The sequence below is a fragment of the Lissotriton vulgaris genome, chromosome 7 (assembly GCF_964263255.1).
Source record: "Lissotriton vulgaris chromosome 7, aLisVul1.2, whole genome shotgun sequence".
NCBI classification, from domain to species: Eukaryota; Metazoa; Chordata; class Amphibia; order Caudata; family Salamandridae; genus Lissotriton; species Lissotriton vulgaris.
Window position 1 is genome coordinate 1,246,473,886 of NC_141695.1, and position 24,259 is coordinate 1,246,498,144.

Below are 24,259 nucleotides of genomic sequence, written 5' to 3' on the forward strand. Positions count from 1 at the left end.
TGGACTGATTTGCAAAAAATAGGATTGACAAACCATGCTTAAACTAATACGCACTGCAGCATGTTGCACAGCTAGGCACAATCTCTTTTGAAGGCAGCGGGAAGGAGGCGAGAATATGCGATGTTGTGCAATATCTGCTGCCGGAGGCTTCACTTTTCATCTTGTATTACCTATGTCAGTGTTTGTTATTAGTGGTTTATTAGCACCATTAAAACAAAACTAATAAAAATGCACTCACTGCAGAAAGGGGGGGGGGGGTGACACAGAGCTAGACATCGCAACAGAGGAAGTTTCCAGAAAGTCGAATAACTAGACAGAGACTATTCACTATACATACAGAACTCAATTTATTGAAGAAACGTGTGCGGGAGGGACCCCAGGCGAACCCAGGAATTCGCACAAGCTCTCTCAACTATTCCACTCCACATTCAGGAACAGATGTTGGAATGTGAATTGGGAGAGAAGGAAATGAGGGGAAGTTTTTTTTTGTTTTTTACATTTTAATCTGTTTCTGAAAGTGGCTTGTAACAGATGTACATAAATTCTGTATGTATAACAGCAACACTTTTCTCCCCCATTACAGTACAATCACAAATAAGTTCACCATTTATGTAAAAAAGAAAGAACAAGAATGGTAACACGTAAAAACATTTAAAAAAAATCACACCATACAATATATTTTTCGCGGACATTCACACGCAAGCCGTTTCCTGCTCTTGAATTGCTTTTGTTTTTAGTTATGTTTTTTATATCTTGAATTTATTTTTATAGTTTTTTGGTAGTTTTTTCATGTTGATGTGTTTTCCCCATTTTAAAAAATAGTTGACAGCATGCTCTGAACTACATTGCGACCCAGGGAGGGAAAGTAGAAAAAAACTACTCACAACATTTCCACCAATCGCCCTTCCTGGGGCGAAGTTTATGCCACTGGGAGGGAAACAATGACATAAGCTTGGCCCGGGCAGAGGGATGTGGCAACAAGGGGATACACAATGCACAATAAATATTCACTGTTTTTGTACAAATTTTTTGACACATCATATTTTTCTTTAAATACTAAAGAATACCATACAATAAAACATGACGTCACATGAAGGTCCCTATATCATACTAGAGGAAGAACTGTGTTTCTTTTAGGAGAGAGAGACGTTGGGGCCGTCTGAAAGGGGCGAGGAAGCTAGGAGTGCATTTGAAGACAGGGCATCTTGTGAGGCCCTTAGGGTTAGAGTGGTACTGGGTCATGTAGGAACGGAGGATACTCATGGACTCTTGGGAGGTCATTTAGAGGGGAGCTCTATTGGATGGTCCTTGTGGATAAAAGGGAGTGGAGCCGTGGTGTGCAGTAGGCGATGGTGCCGGAGAGTGATCTATTTCTTGGTTGTTTCTTGTGCTGCTCCTGCTGCTGGTGGAGGCGACTCCGCGGTCCGGCTTGAATGCCTTGTTACGCTTCTGGTTCATAGTCCTGATAGCCCTCCTGAACTCAGGATTGAGAGAGGCAAGGGAAGACATAAAAAAAATTAGCAGGTGAGTAGTGTTTTTAGTGCTGAGAAGCCACAGAACATTAAAGAGCAAACAGGGTGTGTGATGTGAGAGTAGGTGGAAAATTAGCCGAATGCATAGGCCCAGCAGGCCCTATCCAATGAGTTCTATGTGACCCAAGATATCTATGCACAAGTAGGCCTCTGGTGTACTTATGTCTTCTCTACGTGCTGGAGAGATAAATATTGCCTCTGTCTCCTGTATCCCTTCTTCTTTGCCTTTTACACTAAGATATTGGGGTATTAGTTGAGGGTGGTAGATGCCCACCTCACGTAATAACCACAATACTTAATAGGGCAAATCATTAAAGTCACTAGATTAACCTGTGCTCATACCCCTAGTAGCTAGAGCACACCGCAGACAGGCTTAACTTAAAGGCAATGTGTAAAGTATTTATGCATAACTAACATAGAAATAAAGTCAAAATGCAACAAAAGCAACATCCCACTCTAATTTAGAAATATTGAGTACATTGTTATAAATAAAATTACATAAAAATGACAAAAATGCAACTGGAGTTCAAGATTAAAAATAGCATCAAAAAGTGTTGAGCGCCTACTGCGATCATCTGTTAGCACTTGACTGGTACCTAAGTGCAAGTTAAGGCCAACTGCGATTGAGCACTGGTTTGATAGAGAAACCAGGTTCGATCCGGGTGGAGTCTTTACCTTCAGTATTAGGGCCAGATTCCGATCCCATTAGAATGGCCTCCAGACGGGTTCCTGAACTAGCAAATCCGATTTGGAGCCTATGTTTTGAACCGAATCATCCCCCATTCCGAACGATCACGTACAATGCGAAGATCTTGTCCGGGCCGACTGAATCGTTTCCGAACCCGATCCTGTTGGTCAGAGTCGTTCAGAACTGAATCATGACTTGCAATGGTGCCGGCTTCAGAACAAGCGAGTACGATGCCGTATTCTGACAGCCATACCGACTCTATTTTTGCGAGATGAAAAGGCTTTGGGAATGGGACTTCGGGGGGGGTCATAGCATGCCCCCCTTCCCCTGAGGCCCTCCAAAAGGGTAGCAGGGGTGAGCCTGGGTCCCCACCGGATCCATGCATGCACAGTGTGTTGAACACCATGGGGTACCCGCCACAGGGTGGACGCTTTTCCCCACCAACCCCTTTTTGCAAAGAGAGCCTGTGTACGCGTTTGGTACACAGGTGCCCGTAAAGTTCAATGGGAGTCCAAGCGAACCAGGTCTGCCACTATACGGATGCATCAGAATCGGTCACATGGACTCCAGAAGCACGATTAGCTTGAAAAGCTCTCATGGAACAGAGTCGTTCGGAGGTCTTTACTAATGGGATCAGAATCGGGCCCTTAGTCTATACAATGGAAATTAAAAATCCTTAGTGGAAAAATGCAGCAGGCGGTGATCAAAGAGGGCTCCCGACATCAGATAGCCACTGGACGATGTACCGGGGAAGCCATTGACAATTGATGGGAAAGCTCAGACTTGAAACATTTTTAATTATGCATCCAAAGAAGGTCTCTTGCTGCCTGATATACTCAGATCCTTCCAGTGGGGTAAGGCTGCAGAATGTAGCTAAAGAGAGTTTCACAATGCCGCTTACTTTCCCCACAAGGTCCAGCTGGATCACCTTCCTGCTGCTGAAAAGCTCAGAGCGGAACAACCTGAATCTTCAGCGGATCAGAAACTCACCTATGTTGGATTGGCTTGGCAGGTTGGTTCTGGTCCTCAGGGAGTCCTTGGAGACAAAAAAATCCCACGTCTCAGATTTCAGGATATGTTTCAATTAGTACATTTCCTTTGTGCAAAACCTCAATAAAAAATGTTTATCAAAAAAAGAAAACACAGCCAAGAATCCCAGGACCTTGGGGACAGCACTTGGAGGTCAAGACTCACTCCAGCAGATGCCACCGACCGGGTCCAGAGCAGGTCCAGTTGGATCTGTTCAGCTGGGCAGTTGCAGTAAAGTCCTCTTGTAGCTTGTTCTGGCCCTGTACCTTTAAAAGAAGGTCAGTCTTTGCCCTGGGTACATAAAGAAGAGCAGGTCCAATCTTCTTGGAGCTTCTCTGGTCTCAGACAGATTTTGATTTGATTTGGAATTTATAGAGCATGACATTTACCCAAAGGCGTCAAGGCACTCCTCTTTTGATCTTTCACAGGACTAGCAGTGTAATGAGGAGGGTACTGTGGGTTGCCACATTTTTGCCTGACACCAGCCTGTGGGTGGGGCTGACTCCTTGTCCCTCTCTGAACAACAGAGTAAAAGTTTCCTGGGGTAACAGTATCCACTATTGCAGCACTTCCTGTGCGCCCTACAGCAAAACATCCCACATTGCCCCTCACCAAATCCAAAATAGTGAAAATCAAAACCTTCTTCCCCTAAGCACCGCCTTTGTAGCCAACTCAGAGGTGTGCCAAGGGAAATGAGCAAGCCCTCCTCTATGGTCACTATAAACCAGTCCCAAGGGCTCTCATCTCCCACTGGAATTGGTGCCTGCATGATTGGGTGAAAAGAAGGACCATGTTCAGATGTCAGCTAACATTTGTCTGTGATGGGGTGGGGGGCTATATGATGTTAACCAAGTTCCTGGGCATAGCCCAAGTTGTCATCCTGCCATAGGAACAGAAACATCTTCCCACACCTGTTGCTATTTCATCAAGAAGTATTCTTTTGTAATGATACTTCCCTTATGATGTGTTCCCCATATGTCCCTTTCACCTGTCCCTCTGCTTCCCTGCCTTTCCCTTAGAGTTGGTTTCTGCCAATGAAAGTGGGAATGACAGGCTTTTTGTGAGAGAGATTACCTGAACAGCTGTTGTGCCTGAGAGGCTGTCACAGAATCTAAGAATAAAGTTACTTTTTGGCTTTAATGCGAGTGCTTTATACTTTGTAATACTGACAACGAGAGTGGGAAAAATCTCATAAGTTTCCACTCAGAAAGAAAATTGAGGATGAAAAAAAGGAGAGACTGAAGTGTTACAGCTGTAGAAACTATAAGCATCTAGCCAATAACCCCAGTTTTTGCTGATTCATGTTCATCATACACACTAAATGATTATGACATTTTTCAAGAGAAATTTTAAGGGAAGAGTAATGTTATTCAACAGGCAGTTGAACCCAGGAGATACAATAAGGACCCTATACCTTTAGTTGCAATGTTAACCATGCTACTAACATTCAAGTATCACACAACTCGGGGAAAGATTTACTTAACTAAAGAGGGTTCAGCTTATTGGGTTGGGCACATCAGAAAGATTTGGCGTCCAAGTTTGACCCCAACAGTGTTGAACCTGTTTTAGCAATTGAAGGTGGAAGTGGGAGTAAGAATCTATGTGATGAGTTCCCTGAGTTGTTTAATGAAGAGTTAGGCCATTTAAAAAATATCAGCATGAAATTAAATTGAAAGACATGCAGAAAATGTTACACAAAGTTAGACCGATACCCCACTTTGATTTGTGATCCTCTTCAGGAAGGCTATAAAGGGTATCATTGAACCTATTAAGAGTTCTGTATGGTTTGCTCTGATTGTGGTCACCAAAAATCAGGAGAGAGGGGGTTGTGCCTTTGCATTGATTTGAGGGACCTAAATGCAGACATTTGGCTGGACAAATTCCCACTTCCCCGAATAAATGAGATGATCAGGGTAATTGAGGAAGCTAAACACTGTAGTGTTATTGACCTCTCCTCCACATACCATCAAAAAGAACTGCACCCAGAGTCTAAATCTCTGACTTCGTTTATAATGCCCTTTGGGCATTTATGTACTGCAGAATGTCATTCGACCTTGTGTCGGTGGCTGCAATATTCTAAAGAGTTATGCAGGAGATCTTGGAGGGGATAATAAATGTGCTATGCTTCCAGGATGAGATACTTATTTATTGGGCCTCAAAAGACCATCAAAATAGTACATAAAAAGAGGTTTTACTGGCACTCAAGGAAGCAGGCTTAACCATTAGGAGAGGTAAATGTCAAATGGCATAGACTTGGTAGACTATTAGGGTTATAACATTTTGAAACATAGTATCAAGCCCAAGTTGGATTTGGCAAAGGCTATGAAAGAGGCACATCCTACTAAAAACAAAGAACAATTAAAATCCTATTTAGGATTTGTTGAATATATGACAAAGTTTGTGAAAAACTATTCAGATCTTACTGCACCATTAAGAGGCCTATTAAAAAAGGGTTGTCAGCTCACTTGAGAATTGGAGTGCCAAAAGTCTTTTGAATTTACTGAAAAAGCCATTATTGATGCACCATCTTTAGGAAACTTTGACACATAAAGTAATACTGTTTACCACCAATGCAAGTGGAAAAGTTATTAGGGTGCCTCTGACACAAGTTGTGGAGGGTAAAGAGAAAATAGTGCCTTTTGCTTGTAGGGCATTAAAAGTTGCTGAATGCAACTTTTCTACGATGAAGCGTCAGGCCTGAGCATGGGCTTGAGCCATTGCCCATTTCATATTTTTCTTAAAGGGATTGCCATTCACAGTTCCCACAGACCACAAACCCCTTGTGTACATTTTTTCCACCAAAGGGAAGGAGAATACTACTACTCGCATTGCCAAATGCCTTATTGGTGTTAAGGGATAAAACTTTAAAATTTAATATGTTCCAGGCATTAAAAATGTTGTGGCCGATTGTTTATCGAGATTACCTTGCAATGAGGAAAATGTAGAAGTAAATAGTGTAGAAGAATCCATTTTTTTGTAGAAATTCAAAACATTTCCAAAGAGGAGTAAGGAAACTAGCATGAGTAATGTTTTTACTCTCAAACGGGAGAACAAAAATGTTGTCCAGGGCTGGCCTTCCAAGTCTGGAGATTTGGATAATCTCAAGGATTTCAGGGCCGTACAACAAGTGTTAAGCATAAATAATAACAGTCATGGTAAAGGTAAGATTGGCGCTCCCCCCAAAGTCCTGCGGGACAGAATAGCTAAATTAGCCCATGAGGACCACTTATGTAGAAGCCTTAAAAAATCAAAGGTTAGAGCCATGTACTGGTTTCCTAGGATGGATGATATTGTTGAAAGGAAGGTCAAGGAATGCATCATAGGTGTCAGGGGTGATAAAACCAAGAAACAAAGAAGTGCACCGGTTTCCCCAGTGAGTGTTCCACTAAAACCGTGGAATATACTTTGCCTAGATATTATTGGTCCTTTAAAACTATCCACGTGGACAGGAAAGTTTATGTTGGTACTAGTAGACGTCCACTCATATTGGATTATGACCATGGTGGTTATAAAACGTTTTGTTGATGTTTCTATGACAGAAGGAGTGCCAAGCACTTTTGTAACAGACAATAGTGTGCAATTTACTTCGAATGAAATGCAGGTATATATATTTTTTTTAAATCAATACAACATCTAAAGACAGCACTGTACTGCCGTAGAGCAAGCGGGTTAGTGGAATGGGTTAATCAAATCATTACAAATGCAATCAACTGGCTGGAAAGCAGACTTGAATTGGTGTATATTGCGAGAGAAATTACTGTACATCTCTAGAGGGTGCCCCCAAAAATGGATAGATATTTGGAGCAAATGGAATACCTACTGTGGAAACATATGTGAACCCCCTGTTGTTCTCTCTGTGGAAGATCCTGTAACACCTTAGAAATTGTATCTTCATTATGACAAAGCCGGACCTTTGAATGGTGGCTATGCTGATTTAATTGTGTATTGTGAATCATCTCTCTAAAACTGTGAATGTAAATGTCATGTTGTTGTTTAATAAAAAGAAAAAAAGTGCATTCAACTGGCACATATGTCAGGGAGACCTGCGGACAAGGCAATACAAAAAATGTTTTGGTCTTACCACACAACACCAAATTCGGTCACTAATGTTTCACAATTTTTGGCACTCAAGGGCAGATTTACGGGTGCTAAAACAACTCCGAATGGACTTGGGGGGGGGGGGCAGAGGGGTGTGCAGAGATAAAATGGGCATCCAAGTCAAATGGTATCAAGAGATGTATAAAAAAAGATATGATAAGAATATGAAACCAACAGAGGTAATTAGAAGGGGGGGTTGATTGGGTGTAGGTTAAACTGCCTGATTCTCGCTAAAAGGGTGGCAGAACATTTTCTAAACCAGTGAAAGTGGTGGAAGTGAAGAAAAATATGGTAACTCTAGAGGATGGTAGGAAATGGAATATAGACAGATTAACACCTTGCCACAATTCTCAGGACATTGCAGGTCCTATTGAGGACTCCCCAGCGGTGTTGAATTCCAATGCAATTTACCACAGTACTAGGGCCCATTCTGTTCCTGTTTGGCACAAAGATTATATTTTTCATTAACTATAAAAAGGGGATAGTTATAAACAGTGTTATTGGTATCTCAGTGTTCATGTGTATACATGGTCAAAATCACTTGCAGTTTATGTTTGATACAATGAATATATCTTCCATCAATCATAGGAGGGCGAAGTGTTGTAATTTTATCAAGAAGAATTCTTTTGTAATGATAGTTCCCTTATTATGTGCTCCCCATGTATACCCTTTCACATGTCCTTCTGCTCCCCTGCCTTTCCCTTGGAGTTGGTATCTGTCAGGATTACATGTGGCGCTTACATTGCTGTGCGTATTGTAGTGTGTCATCGCACTGACAGTGTGGCGAGAACACAAGCATTTACTAAAAACTACATTTCCCAGACTCCTCGGTGGAGGGGAGGTATTTCAGCCTAAGCGACACGCTTCCTGTTGCATGTAATTCATTGAGACTCCTTCGTTACGGGCTGCGGGGAAGCTCCCTGCACGCCGCCCAAGTTTCCCGGCTTCAAAGGAAGAGAGGCTGCCGTTCGTTCCCCGACTCGAGGTAGGACTGGGGATCACACTCTGGGAAAATCCTTCAAGGAGCGTGCTGCCTTTCCGCCGCGCTGCCTTCTTTGTTGTTAGCGTTCTCTTTGTTCCTTGTCATTGGAGCGGAGCGCGGTAGTCGAGGCAACGCGTTGCCGTTCTGCGCTGATGCTTGGAGTGATGATACAACTTCAAGAAGCATCTTCACTGTTCCACATATCCGGGCATTTCATGTACTTTGGATACTAGCGGAGCACAGTAGTGGTCGCAACTACGCGCTACCGTGATTGCTATTATTTGCATATGCATTATTTAAGGAAGCGGAGTGTTGTGGGGAAGGCCTATTTGCTGCCGTGTTTCTTACTCCAGGACTTTACATCCCACACAAAGAAAGTGCAGCTCTTACTTGGATATATTCCGTTCTTATACTTACTTTGACCTTTTGCACTTTCAGATAAGAGAAGTTCTTATCTCTACTATTGTCAGAACGGAGTGTTGTGGTTCTTGCTTCCTACACACCACCGTATCTGTAAGCCAGGGTGCTACTGTTTATTTTTCTTTCTTCTCCTTGGAAGGGAATTATTATCTTTATTACTTTTGTGGAACACCTACCAGAATCCAGATTATAATGCCGTCCTCTTGCTCTTTTCATGGCTAAACACAGTCCAGACTGGAGGTGTTGGAGGAGGCCTTCAACAGAGGTTGTGTTTTTCCTAATTAGCAGGTATATTAGATTATCTAGTGAGATCATATGAGAGTGGCCTGATGTTCTATGCTATGTTTCTAAGTGTGTTCTTTGTCATTACAGGTGTTCCTTTCCCTGCTGTCCCTTACCGTCCCTTCCTTTTTTCCCTCGCCTAATGGCTCAAGTACTCTGTGTATTTCGAATAGAGTGTTTGTGCCGTTTGGAGGTGGACCATTATATACTACAACCGTATTCTGTGGAGCCAAAACCGGACAGAATTACACGCCCAAGTTACACGCCCAAGAAAATAGCTCTACCCGATCCGGTTGTCATTATAATGGCTTCAATGGAGGATGTACTCCAGGCCTTAGTTATGGTCCAGCAAGAGTTAGCCTCTTCTAAAGCAGAAACAGCAGCCTTAAGGGAAAAGGTAGATAAATTAACTAGAAATCCCTTTGATGCTTCCTCCCCTCAGATACAGGTTACGGTACCCCCGCCTATCCCTTTGGCTAGCCCCGAGAGATATTCTGGAGACCCGGCTAAAACACAAGTATTCCTAACTCAAATCATGCTACATTTTTCTTGTATACCAGCTTCTTTCCCAAATAACCACTCACGAGTGGCTTTTGCCATATCCTACTTAATAGGAGACCCAGCAAATTGGGCGGTACCCCTAATAAGGAAGAACAATGCCATACTATCAGATTGGTCGGCATTTCTCACCGAGTTTGAAAGGGTGTTTGACCGGCGGGCCACCACGTTTAGTGCAGACAGAAAACTCCTCACCCTTAAACCCTTCGATGCTGATGACGAGCTCAGCTCGTCATCAGCCACGGGGGGCGTGTGCGGATGACGAGCTGAGCTCGTCATGTTAACGCAGCTTTTGTAAAAAAGCAGCGCAGTGCAAAAATGACCGGCGCAGCGATGCGGTTAAACAAGGAAGATGTGATTAGGTGACCTATCTGACTGATTTTAATAGATTGGTGGCCGAGACAGCTTGGCCCGAAGAAAAAAGAATGTCTCTCTTTTATCAAGGGTTAAGAGATGGATTAAAAGATATTATCGCACAGATTGACCCACAACCAGTCACATGTACAGACATGATTAATTTGACCTTGCGATTGGAGGGTAGATTAGCTGAAAGAGGGGGTGATAGGAGAAGGTGGGACAGGCGTTCCTTAGGATGTGAATCCACCCCTCGTAGAGCACTACCCTCGTCAGAACCAGTTACTGAACCCATGGAGATTGGGGCTGTAAGGGCTCCCTTATCCAGAGAGGAGAAAGAGAACCTTAGAGCATTGGGGTTATGTATGTACTGTGGGAAGAAGGGGCATTATGTAAAAGAGTGCCCCACCAAACCAAAGACCTCAGGAGTATGGAATCGGAGTAAAAAGATAGCAGTCTCCGTTCTAGGAACACCTAAGAATAGTCTGAGACACCCCAAGAAGGGGTACCAGAGATACAACCTCTGAAAATTCCTTCTTTAACCATTCTAAAATTGCTACAGCTCCAATACTTGCTCATCCAAAACCCACAACCCTTACATAGTAGAAGCTGATGCTTCTGATGAAGCGATAGGGGCTATCCTGTCTCAGACAAACCAGACCACAGGGCAATTGCATCCGGTAGCATATCTATCCAAAAAGCTGAGCATGGCAGAAAAGAACTAAACAATTGCTGAGAAAGAGCTGTTAGCAATAAAAAGGGCTTTCCAGGAGTGGTGACAATACCTGTGGGGGGCTGCCTTCCCGCTCACAGTATTTACTGACCATAAAAACCTTCAATTCATGAAGACAGCACGACACCTCACTCTGAGACAAATGAGGTGGATGCTTTTCTTTTCAGAGTACGACTTTGTGATCACTTTTAGACCTGGGGTAGACAACCGGAAAGCAGACTCGTTATCCAGACAGGATCAGGCAGACAAAGCTAGTAGTGAGGACACTTTGGAGGCAATTGTGGATCCTGTAAAAGTAGTTTGTGTGATTCAGGTGTTCTGTGGTATTTGGTTTCCTGGAAGGGGTACTCGGCGGAGGACGATTCATGCGAACCTGTACACAACATCCATGCCCCTGAAGCAATTCGGTCCTTTCATCGTACGTTCCCTATGCGGCCTAGGCCTAGGAGGCGCTAGGGGGGAGGACATACTGTCAGGATTACATGTGGCGCCTACATTGCTGTGCGTATTGTAGTGTGTCCTCGCGCTGACAGTGTGGCGAGAACACAAGCATTTACTAAAAACGACATTTCCCAGACTCCTTGGTGGAGGGGAGGTATTTCAGCCTAAGCGACACGCTTCCTGTTGCGTGTAATTCATTGAGACTCCTTTGTTACGGGCTGCGTGGAAGCTCCCTGCACACCGTCAAGTTTCCCAGCTTCAGAGGAAGAGAAGCTGCTGTTCGTTCCCCGACTCGAGGTAGGACCAGGGATCACACTCTGGGGAAATCCTTCAAGGAGTGTGCTGCCTTTCCGCCGTGCTGCCTTTTTTGTTGTTAGCGTTCTCTTTGTTCCTTGTCATTGGAGCGGAGCGCGGTAGTCGAGGCTACGCGTTGCCGTTCTGCGCTGATGCTTTGGAGTGATGATACAACTTCAAGAAGCATCTTCACTGTTCCACATATCGGGGCATTTCATGTACTTTGGATACTAGCGGAGCACAGTAGTGGTCGCAACTACGTTCTACCGTGAGGGCTATTATTTGCATATGCATTATTTAAGTAAGCAGAGTGTTGTGGGGAAGGCCTACTCGCTGCCGTGTTCCTTACACCAGGACTTAACATCCCACACAAAGAAAGTGCAGCTCTTACTTGGATATATTCCATTCTTATACTTGACCTTTTGCACTTTCAGATAAGAGAAGTTCTTATCTCTACTATTGTCAGAGCGGAGTGTTGTGGTTCTTGATTCCTACACACCACCGTATCTGTAAGCCAGGGTGCTACTGTTTATTTTTTCTTTCTTCTCCTCGGAAGGGAATTATTATCTTTATTACTTTTGTGGAACACCTACCAGAATCCAGATTATAACGCCGTTCTCTTGCTCTTTTCATGGCTAAGCAAAGTCCAGACTGGAGGTGTTTGAGGAGGCCTTCCACAGAGGTTGTGTTTTTCCTAATTAGCAGGTATATTAGATTATCTAGTGAGATCATATAAGAGTAGCCTGATGTTCTATGCTAGGTTTCTAAGTGTGTTCTTTGTCATTACAGGTTTTCCTTTCCCTGCTGTCCATTCCCTTCCCTTCTTTTTTTCCCTCGCCTAATGGCTCAAATACTCTGTGTATTTCGACTAGAGTGTTTGTGACATTTGAAGGTGGACCATTATATACTACAACCGGATTCTGTGGAGCCAAAACCGGACAGTATCTGCCAACATTCCAATGACAGTTAGAATGACAGGCTTTGGTGTGAGAGAGATTATTTGAACAGCTGCTGAGGCTCAGAGGCTGTCGCATATCTAAGAATAAATACCTTTTTTACTTTAATGTGAGAATTTTCTACTTTGTAATACACCCAAGGCCTTTGTCCTTCTCTGAGAGCAGTTTTCACACCTCATCAAGGGACCTATGCGGCTGTCGGGTGACAAATGGGGTGCATGCAAACAGGGCCTCAGGAAACTTTAGGCAGGGAAAAGGTAACTTTCTAAAAAATACCCTTTCCAATATTATTAAAAATTCAACTTCACCAGTGAATTTGAAGCATGATTTTTACAGCTGTTCCCAAGCTGGTGTTAACTTTATTACATTGAATATTGCATCTCAATGCTTCCCATGGAACAACCAGCCTTGCTACAGTGGAAGGATAACGTAACTTACCCAGTAAGCATATGTTCTTGGCATGTAGAGCTGTAGATTTGCATGCTTTGCATACTCCTGCCATCTAGTGTTGGGTCCGGATGTTTGCAAGTTGTTTTTCTTTGAAGAAGTCTTTCCAGTCTTGAGGTAAGGTGGCTCTTCCTTTCGGTGATAGTGCACATGGGCATCGCCTCCATTGTTAGATTGTTTTCCAGCAGAGGGTGAGAATGGAGTTAGTGAGTGTAGAATAGAGATGTCCATGCATATGAATGTAAATTGAGAACTACACCAAATACAGGAGACTGTGGAGGCAGGTGGGCGAATGTGAATCTACAGCTCTACATGCCAAGAACAGATGCTTAGTGGGTGAGTAACATTATCCTTTTAAGAACTGTAGATCACATGCTTTGCATAGACTATATAGCAGTATACTCCCAAAGCGGTGGCTAACCTGTCGTAGTTGTAGTTGTTTGAAACTGTGTTTTGAGTACTGTTTGGCCTACATTTGCCTGCTGTGTCGCCAACACACCTACACAATAGTATTTGGTGAATCTGTGTGGTGTAGACCATATTGCTGCTTTACAGATGTCGGCTAGGGGAACATTCCCTAAGAAGGCCATAGTAGCCCCTATTTTGTGAGTGAATACATTTTACAATCCATCTAGCAATACCTGACATAGATATGGGATTGCCTTTGTGTAGTGGCAAAAAAGCAACAAATAGTTGCTTTGTTTTTCGAAAGTCTTTGGTTCTTTCTACGTAATATAGTATAGCTCCTCTAACATCAAGTGTGTGTAGAGCTCTTTCTGCTACAGAATCAGGTTGGGGAAAGAACACTGGTAACTCAACTGATTGATTGATATGAAAGGCAGAAACTACTTCGGGGAGAAATTTAGGATTGGTTCGAAGAACCACCCTATCTTTGTGAAGTTGAAAGAAAGGTGCTTGTATAGTTAATGCCTGAAGTTCACCAACTCTCCTTAGTGAGGTTATTACTATGAGGAAGGCAACCTTCCATGAGAGAAATTGTAACTGACATTTGTGCATTGGTTCAAAAGGTGGGCCCATCTTGTAAGGACTATGTTTAAGTTCCATTCTGGTGCAGGTGGAACTCTTGGTGGCATCACCCTTTTTAATCCTTCCATGAAAGCTTTGATCACTGGTAATCTGATTAGAGATAAGTGTTGTCTATTTTGCAAGTATGCGGCTACTGCTGCTAGGTGTAAATGAATGGATGTGTAAGCCAATCCAGATTGCTGTAAATGCAACAGATAACAAATGATGTTCTGTAAAGAAGCATCACGCGGATTGATATTGTTGTTATAATAGATAACAAACTGTTTCCATTGTGCTGCATAACCTGCTATAGTAGTAGGATTTCTAGCATCTTTGAAACTTCATACAGTCTGTTGGTAGCTGTAAATAACCAAACTCTATGACTTCTGGAGCCAAATCGCTTAGTTCATTTCTTTGGGTTTTGGATGTGTGATTTCTCCATGGCTCTGAGTGAGGAGACTGGGTGAGAGATGTAGCTTTTGTTGTGGAGCCACCAACAGTTCTAACAGGGTGGTGTACTGGGGTTGAAGAGCCCATGTGCGGGCTACTAAGATCAGTGTGAGGGATGTTTGTCTGAGCTTCCGAACCAATAATGGAATTAGTGAGAGAGTGAAAAGCGTAGGAAAAAATCCCTTACCTATTCATTCATAGAGCATTGCCTTTGGGAATGGTGGATGTAAAGTTTGGGCATTTTGCATTGTGTACTGTGGCAAAAAGATCGATCTGTGGAAAACGCCATTGTTGAAAATAGGGCAGAAGAACTTGGGGATGAAGTTCCCACTCGTTAATTTGCTGCCTGTGTCTGCTGAACAGGTCAGCAATTTGATTGTCTACTCTTGGAAGGTGTTCTGCTAGGAGATACATTTTGTGATGAATTGCCCAATTCCAAATGCTTTGTGCAAGGCGAGACAGTTGGAGAGAGTATGTCCCTCCCTTTTTATGTAGGTAATACATAGCTCTTCATGTTGTCTGTGCTGGCTAGGACAGTTTTGCCTAGAAGGTGAGTGTAAAAAGCTTTGAGTGCTAGGAACACCGCTAGAAGTTCCAGGTAGTTGATTTGGAGATGTTTGCGATTGTCTGACCACAGCCCTTGTACTGTGTGATATTGGAGATGTGCACCCCAAATGGTTAAAGATGCGTCTGCTGTCAGTACACTGTGAAATCGGGTCTATGAAGGGCCACCCTTTTGATAAGTTGTGAGGGTCCCATAACTGCAGAGAGAGAGGGGTACGGCAGTCTACTAACAATAGATCGGTCATTGACTGATTCCACTAATACGCTGGACATTCCTGCAGAGGACGCATGTGAAGCCTTGCGTGAGGTACAATTGCAATGCAGGATGCCATCATTCCCAGCAGTTTCATAAAAACTCTGGCTGGTAATGTTTAATTGGGTTAAAATTGTAGTATTGTGGACTAAATATTGTGAATCCTGGCTACATTGGGAGAGGCTACAGCTTTGAGAGTGTTGAGGGAAGCTCTTAGATAAGACTGCACTTGCGCATGGCACAGATGAGATTTCTGTTCATTGATTGTGAAACCCAACTGATGAAGTAGATGTACTGTTGCCTGAGTGTGTTGTATACAGTTTTGGTAAGTGTCTGCTTTGATAAGCCTGTCGTCTAGGTAAGGGAAGACATGGATACACTGTATCTTGAGATGAGTGGCTACTACTGCGAGCCATTTGGTGAACACTCTGGGGGCCGTGGTGACACCAAATGGAAGTACCTTGAACTGGTAGTGTTTGCTTTTTATCACAAAACTGAGGTACTTGAGATGAGCTGGATGAATTAGAATGTGAAACTAGGCAACTTTCAGATCTAGAGTAGACATAAAGTCACCTTCCTGTAAAAGGGGAAGTACTTGTTGAAGAGTCACCATGTGAAAGATCTCTGACAGTATGATTTTGTTTAACTCTCTCAAATTTAGAATTGAGCTGTCGTTTTTGGGAATTCGAAAGTAAAGGGAATAAACCTCCGACCCTTGGTACTGAAGTGGGACTGGTTCTGTAGCCCCTTTGAGTAATAGAGATTGCACTTCTTGTTGAAGCAAGTGCTGGTGGTCTGGAACCATTTTGTGATATCGAGGTGGAATGTTTGGAGGGTTGTTGGTAAGTTCCAAGGAATAACCATGATGGATAATTCCAGTCACCCATTTGTCGGTTGTTATTGATTCCCAAATGGGGGGAAGTCTTGAAGTCTTCCTCCGACAGGGGTAGAATACTCTGAGGGAAGTGTGGGGAAGTCACTGCTTATTTGGGAAAGGGGAATTGCGGGGTGTAGTGTTTTTACCTCTGCCCCAGGGACCATTTTACCTATAGCCTCCTCTGAAAAATCCTCTTGTAAAAGATGATTCGGAATTATTTTTGAAAGAGGAAGTATTTTGGTCTGGGACCCTCCCCTTTAAAAGGAGCGCTGAAAGGAACCTCTGTTTGAGGGAGATTGAAGCGATCCCATGGATTTTGCTACATCAGTGTCTTTATTCATTTTTTCAACCGCTTGATCAACTTCAGGGCCAAAAAGATGTTTCTTGTCAAAAGGTATGTCGAGACTGAATTGCTGGACTTAAGGTTTGAACCCTGAAATACGTAAGCAGGCACGTCTCCGGAGTAGGATGCTAGTATGTACCTCTCTAGCTGCAGTGTTGCCATGCATCTAGAGCGCATCTAATGGAAGTATTGGAAATGAATTTACCTTTTTGAACTAAATCCTGAGCTTTGGCCGTATGCTAATCTCAGAGAAACTGTAGTAATTGCTCTATTTCGTCCCAGTGGGCCCTATAATATCTTGCTAGGGAATCTTGGGTGTTAGCAATATGCCAATGATTAGCTGCTTGTCCAGCTACATGTGTGCCAGAAGCATCAATCAGTTTTGACTCTTTATCTGGGAGAGGCGCATCCCCAGACGCTTGAGAATTAGCTTGATTTTGAGCAGAGTCAACTGACCCTTAATGAAAATAGGGTCTGTTGGGGAAGGTTTGTATTTCTTATCTACTCTAGGAGTGAGGATTCTAGCATGTACAGGATCTTTAAAGATGTCGTCTGTGTGCCTCAACCTACCCTTAAGCATAGGCAGTGTCTGATTGGACTTATGTGTTCCTGGAGTTTCAAAGAGAAAATCCTCCTCTAAGGACACTTTATGGAGCTCCACCCCATGGTACTGTGCAGCTCTGACAACTTTGGCCAGTGGGGGACATAAATGTTGAAATGGGTTGGGCTCAGGGAGAATCCATGAGAGACTCCACATAACAGATGGTTAGGAGCCAAGTAAAAAAGACTGATTTTCTCTATATGTGCCCGATCTCTAAGGAAGGAGGCAAGTAGCTTGAGGGCTGTGCCCCCAACCCTGCCTCCCTGAGCCCTTCCACCAGTCTTATGGGAGATAGGGTATCAAAGGCTGCGGTAAGGTCAAGGAGAATCAATAGAGGGGTGTGTCTTGCATCAATCTGAACACAAATATTGTTGATTACTCAGGTTAGCGCTATCTCCGTGCTGTGATCACTTCTAAAACCGTGCTACGAGCCATCCAGCAGCTGGTGCTCCCCTAGGTAGGAGCTGAGGTGAGAGTTCAGATGTTTCTCCAGAATTTTCGCTGGAACTGGCAACAGGGAGATGGGGTGATAGTTCTTTAATTTGGCTGGATCCAGAGAGGGTTTTTTTTAAAAGAGGTTTGACCACTGCAGTCTTCCAAGGGTTGGGGTACTGCCCCACTGCAATAGATACATTAAGTAATGTGGTGAGGCGGGGAACAATAGCCTTCCTTCCTATTTTCAATATCTTCAAAGGGCATAATTCCATCGGGGAGCCAGATGTAATTCCCCCTAACAGGTGGTTCGTAAGCTCAGGAGAGAGGGAGGGGGGAAGGAGAGTAGCTTAGGTACCTCTGCTGTGGTTGTGACATTGTTAGAATGAAGGTGGGAGGGATTGATATGGGGATCTCAGCATTAAAAGTTTCCAGCAAGGAATAAATACATGATTTTTTAACGGAAACAAATCAGCCATTTTGTCACAGAACTCCTGGGAGAAGTCTGTCAAGTCAGGGACTGAGGGAGAGGAAAGTGCATTAATAACATTGAAAAGCTCTCTGGGAGATCTAGGGGATTCTGAAAACCTTTGAGTAAAATGATACCTTTTCCTCGATAATGGCAGTTTTATATTCCCTCAGGTGTTGTTTATGTAACTCTCTTCCCACAGGGTTGAGGTCTGAATGCCAGATCCTTTCCTGCTTGGGACAATATTGCCTCAATCTTCTCAGTCTATCGGAGAACCAAGGGGCAGAGGGTTTTTTTTGTCGCCCCATAATGCTCCTTAAAGTGAGCTAGAGTGTCCATGGCTGCAAAGAGCCAATTGGAAAAGTCAATGACCGCCACATTGGCATCCGAGGGAAGTGGGCCACATTGGTTATTAAGTAGGTTAAGAAGAGCCTCTTTACTAATCCAACTAAGATTTCGCTTCTTCTCCATTACCTTTTTATTGGGTGGGACTGTACTTAGTACCGGGATCTGGAAATTGAAAGGAATGGCATAATGGTCAGACCAGAAGAGAGGTATAGGCTCTCTCACCATGATTCGGGAGTCATTAGAAAATATGCCATCTAATATATGTCCCGCTACATGGGTGAGAGACCACAGCAACCCAAAGTTTCCAAGAAAATTTGAGTGTCCTTACAAAAACTCTTATCAAGGTGAAAATTAAAGTCACCCAAGAGGGTAAGTTTCGGTCTTGCCAGGAATGGTTCTATGAGGTTACTAAAATCCTGGCTAAATGATGATCTCAGTCCAGGTTGGGGATAAGTCACAACACCAGTGAAGCATTCAGTTGGATGGATTTTATTGAGAAGTATAAGGCCTGGTACGGATCAAGAGATGTAGTGAGTGGGTCGTTGTGACAGGTGTAGACATCCTTATAAAGAATGCCCATAACCCCACCCATTCTACCTGCCCTGTCAAATCTAGCTCGGACATAACAAGAGGGAGTTGACTCCACAAGATCAGGACCAGAGCAAACCCTAGCCCATGTCTTAGTAATAAACATTCATCTGTATAACCTGTTTCAGGGTAAGGTAGACAAGACTGACAAGGTGTAATGTGTAAAGGATCAAGCTGTGGTGGAGAGGGACAAGGAGAAGATGGAATGTGTGGAAAGGACTAGTACCCACATCTTTCCTCTTCAACTGAATCTTATAGGAGCTGCCGTCATCAGGAAGCTTGTGTTTAGATGTCAGTTTAGGGTGAATATGCCCTGTGTCAGGATTAATATAGAGTTTTTTCTGTTTCTGATCCGACTTAGGGGGTACAAAGTCCATGTTGGAATCCGGTTGCGGCACGGACAGCTCTTTAGCTTTCGGCACCGAAGTTTTCGGAATGTCCCTTTGGGCTGAAGATTTCCGCTCCGAGGAATGTTTCTTTGGTTTGGGTGTCGAAGGTTCCGGATCCGAGCCCATTTTGTGCTTAGAGCCTGAAGGCTTCAGCTCGGAAGTGGGATTTGACCGACTCAGTCCCGAGCCAGAAGGCTTGTCAGAGTGTTTCGGTGCCGAGCCGGAAGGTGGAGCATTAGAAACCGCTTCTTGGTGCCAACATTGGCCTAAAGGCAGAGGTGGTGCCGAAGCCTAAGATTCTTTTAGGGACGGTGGATGGGAAGGTGTCTTCCGTACTCACATCCCCTTATCCCTGCGGCACATCGTTGTCCTCTAGGACAATCTGCAACTCTGATTCAGAATCAGGTGCCACTGAAGCCTGTTCTTCTTTGGCCGCTGAGAACTCCTCTTGCTCTGAGTCTTCACCGAAGAGATCCAGTGTGTCGTGTAACTGCTGCCATGGCATCTCTCGACGTCGAGCCTGACAATCACAGAGAGTTTTTTTTTATCTGAAGGATCAGCACGTGTCGCAGTCTTGTTCTTTGTGCTCTGGGGACAAGCACAAGTTACACAGCTGATGTAAGTCTGTATGCAGATACTTTGCTTGGCTTAGGGGTCAGAATTTTCAACATAGTCCGTTCCATCGACAAGGAGCCGGACCTACGCGGATAGGCCAAAAGGCCACCCGCGAAATTCCAATCGAAATGGAAATTTCTTGATGGTTGAGTCAAACCGTGGAGGAATTGAAACGTGTTTGAAAACAATACAGTCGAGGGTAGATTTGATTAAGCACCAAGGGGAACCCGAGAACCTATTCTGAAACAGAGCGTCCAAACCAGATGGCGAAAAAGAACTACGACAGGTTAGCTACCGCTTTGGGAGTATACTGCTATATAGTCTATGCATAGCATGTGATCTACAGCTCACATGCCTCATACGGATAATGTTACTTATCCACTAAGCATCTGTTCTTGGCATCTAGATCTGTAGAGTCACATGCGCCCACCCGCCTCCACGGTCTCCTGTAGTTGTTGTAGTTCTCAATTTACATTCATAAGCATTGACGTCTCTATTCTACACTCACTAACTCCATTCTCACCCTCTGCAGGAAAACAATCTAACAATGGTGTTGATGCCCATGTGCACTATCACCAAAAGGAAGAGTCACCTTACCTCAAAACTGGAAAGACTTCTTTAAAGAAGACCAACTTGCAAACATCCGGACCCAACACTAAATGGCAGGAGTATGCAAAGCACGTGATATACAGCTCCCATGTTTCAAACATAGTATTTAGGGATTTTTTTTGCAAGGACATGTGTAACATTAAATTGGTACATGGCCTACTGTTAAATACCATGGACCCTGCTTTATGTGCAGTGAGACCAAATTAGGGATGCCAACAATATGTAAAAGGAAGATTTAGGCCTGTCATAAGGGCTTATTTTAATAGATTGCATTTGCTGATTAAAACTGCACAGCCAGGCTGCACACTATTAGGCCTATTAGGATGGCGGACGGACCTGCGTCCGTCCGCCACCCCCGAGGTGGAGGGACCGTCCGCAGGGGTGATCCCTCCGTTGCAATTAGGATGTGACCGCCACCCTGGCGGTCACATCCCGTATCTTTAACCTTGCGGCGGGTGCTGCTTAAAGCAGCACCCGCCGCAAGGTTAAAAATGCATGATTTGCATTTACATGCACAACGCGGCAGGCACCGCGCGGTGCCTGCCGCTTTGTGCATGTAAATGCAGGGGGGTACCCACCCCCCCCCCTTCACCTTGCGGGCCCGCAAGGAGCCCCAGAAGCAAAGTTCCACATGCTTTTCCACAGCGGAAAAGCCGCTGCAGAAAAGCATGTCTCACCACACATCCTAATTTGGCTGATGGTGTCTTGCAGACACAGCCACCAAATAGCGCTCATCATCCCACGGATCAGCGGCGGACGGACCTGCCGTTCGCCGCTGTTCCTAATGCCATCCCACCACCATCCTAATCTGGCGGTGGGTGTTTTCTGTCACCGCGGCGGTGAATCCGCATCCTCCGGGCCGGCGGTAGCTTCCACTGGCCCGGAGGATGCGGATTCACCGCCATCATAATCGACCCCTATGTTTGCACTGTCACTGCAGTGGATGGCATAATCGGTGCTGCAGTCCACCAGGGTCATTTAACATACAGGGACAATTTACACATTGTACTAGGGACTTATAGGTAAGTTATATATTCCAGTTGGGGTTATACCAATTTCATAATCTTTAAAGGGGGAGCACAGGCACTTTACCACTGGTTAGCAGAGGTAAAGTGCACATAATTCAAAGATCTGGGAGTACATCATGTAAAAGATGATCAGTTCCTACATGGGCCACACCCAGCAGAATGGAGGAGATCTACCTACCCCCATGGGATTTATCATCGCTTAAGTGGAATAACCTTCACAGATCTCAGCAGTGGTGTAGTCAGTTCCATTGTGAAGCTCATACGGTGTAGGAAGGTGGACCACCGACAACTTGGTACCCCAGGTACACCACATTTATTTATTTTTGACACTTATAAAGCGCACTGTTACCGTACGGTGTCCTGGCGCTGTCTTGATAACTCCTGAAACTGATCCCCAGGTTAATTTACAAAAAGCCATGTTTTTATCTTTCGCCGAAAGGTCATCAGCTCAGGGGACAGTCGGAGTGCCACTGGAAGGGCAGGGCAGAACCCAGTCTTATCTGAGACCTACTAGCCTTGACAGTCAGGCATGCCTGTTGTTGGGCCTGAAGCACTTCTGTCATGTGGCACAGGTGGTTGTCACAGCTGGAACTGAAGATAGTAATGTCACCTTGGTAGGCAGCACTGAAGTTCTCCAACTGGGCCAAGACCGGTTTAACCAGCATTTGGAAGGTGGCAGGGGTATTCTTCAACCCAAAGTGCAGAACCTTGAACTGCAAGTGCCCCTTTTGTGTGGCAATTGCTGGCCTCGGCCTGGCCACCTCAGTTAGGGCAATATTTTAATACCCTGATGTCAAATCAAAGGTACTAGAATCTTGGCAGCCCAAAACCCTGTCATTAAATCATTAGCTCTGGGGATAGGGTGACCATCAGCTTGGTAACTGAATTGAGGGCCCTGTAATCCACACAGAACCGCAATTCTAGAGTGCTACATGGTGGGGCAGACTTAGGTACCAGCACCCAGGGGCTGGACCCAGGATTGCATGTGGGTTCAATCACCCCCAGCTCCAGCATCTTGGAAACCTTATCTTTGAGGCTTCCTTTCGCTGTGTCAGATAGCCTGTAAATCTTAATGTTTGACAGGCATGATGTCCCATATATCAGTATAATGGGTGCATCAATTGGTGGGCCTTGGAATAAGTGAGAAAGGAGAAAAGAACCCTGTAACTAGTGACAGTCTCTCTGCTGCTCTTCTGTCAATGTGGGGGAGGGGATGACTTCCTCCACTAATCCATCTTGCTATTAGAAAGACAGGAAGTCTGCCGGGGGGGGGGGTTCACTCTTTTCCTCCTCACCATCATCTTTCACCATCAGCATTGTTACCTCAGATCTCTGAAAGTGTGGTTTCAGTCTGTTTACATGCAGGACCCTTATGGGGTTCCTTGATGCCATGAGGTCCACCAGGTAGGTGACCTTACCTTACCTTTCTTTAACCTCCTATGGCCATATCCACCGGTTCTGAAGGGTTCCACGGTCTTTATGACCCACACTTTCTGCCAGGTTGGTATTCCACCAGAGTGGTCTTCTGGTTGTGCCATTGCTTTATCATCTTCTGTCTGGTCTCTAAATGGTCAAGGGGCATCTTTCATGTAGCATTCCATCTAGGCGCTGAGGGCTCCCATGTAACTGGCAACATCTTGACGGGGCTTCTAGGTAGCTTGCACTCCCACCCCCTTACCCCCATTACAAGACTCAGAGGTCCTCTTACAGGGCACCCAAACAGTAGGTCAAAAGGCTGAAGCCCACTCCCTTCTGTGGTACCTCGCTGTAGGTAAACAACAAACATGGTAACAGGACAACTTAAATATATCCCAGGGGCTCTGACTGGCCAAAAAGCATCAATCACTTTCAGGGTCTTGTTAAACCTTTCAGCAAGCCCACTGGTCTGGGGTTCGTTTGGTGTGAAGAACCTGTAGGTAACATGGTCTTTATGTAGGCTGATGAAAAGTTGATGCCGCTTTCAGACATTACCTCTTTGGGGACACCCACTCAAGTTTCTCATCAGTGTCCTGGCCACCACAAGCATAGTCACTGTCCTACGGGGTATTGTTTCAGGGTTCTGTGAGGCATGATCAACCAAGACCATGATAAACCTGCTCTCTTAGGCAGTCTTTGGGTCCAGAGGCCTAACAATGTCTAGCCCCACATTCTCAAAGGGTGTTCACACCATGTAGAACAGTTGTATGGTCACTTTATGCTTCACGCGTGACTTGTCACTGGCATGGTAAGTAACACAGGACCTACGGAATGCATCTGCCTTGGTCCTCACCTAGACTCCATAGAAGTGGGTGACAAGATGGTCAAAGGTTTTGGCCTGCCTCAGACGAGCTGCAATGGTATGTCATGAGCCAACGCCAGTAGGAAGGCTCAAAAGCATTTGGGGTGGGAGGCACCATCACTCTGATTGTCACAGGCTTGGCGACCTTAGGCTCACTATACTGTAGACTATTCCCCAAATAAATGTGGTGATCACCAGAGGTGTTGCTATTTCTTTGGGCCTTTGCCTTTCACCATAGGCTCTCAAGACTGGAGAACTCCCCTTGCACTTTGCAGAGCTCTGCCTTAAGCCTGCAAACCACCCTGCTCATGCAGGTCTCCCAGGGAAGAAATACCTTTCTCTGTAGGTACCGGGCCTCCTCCTGAGTACCAGCCTTCTCCTGGACTGTGGGAACTTCCATAGCTAGTTTCCCATGCGCTTGTCCCTCCTCTTTTGGGGAATCACCTGGCCACTCTTTCAGGCTCCAGGTCATTCTGACTCCCCTGTTAGGCTGCTTTGGACTGTGTGGTCATCAGCACCCAGTCAGGCAATCCTAACATCTCAAGATAGGACCTGAGCTTAATCTCCTTCTACAT

At 44.7% G+C, this 24,259-nt stretch overlaps 1 protein-coding gene across 2 annotated transcripts in view; it reads right to left on the reverse strand.

The window, feature by feature from the left end:
• Positions 1 to 328: 328 nt before the first annotated feature.
• SNCB (synuclein beta) overlaps positions 329 to 24,259 on the reverse strand; it is a 140,719-nt gene continuing 116,788 nt past the window's right edge. For both annotated transcript variants that reach the window (XM_086931761.1, XM_086931762.1), the window contains exon 6: positions 329 to 1,474. In XM_086931761.1, the coding sequence (XP_086787887.1) occupies positions 1,442 to 1,474 (33 nt within the window). In that variant the 3' untranslated portion in view covers positions 329 to 1,441. The remainder of the gene's footprint in view (positions 1,475 to 24,259) is intronic.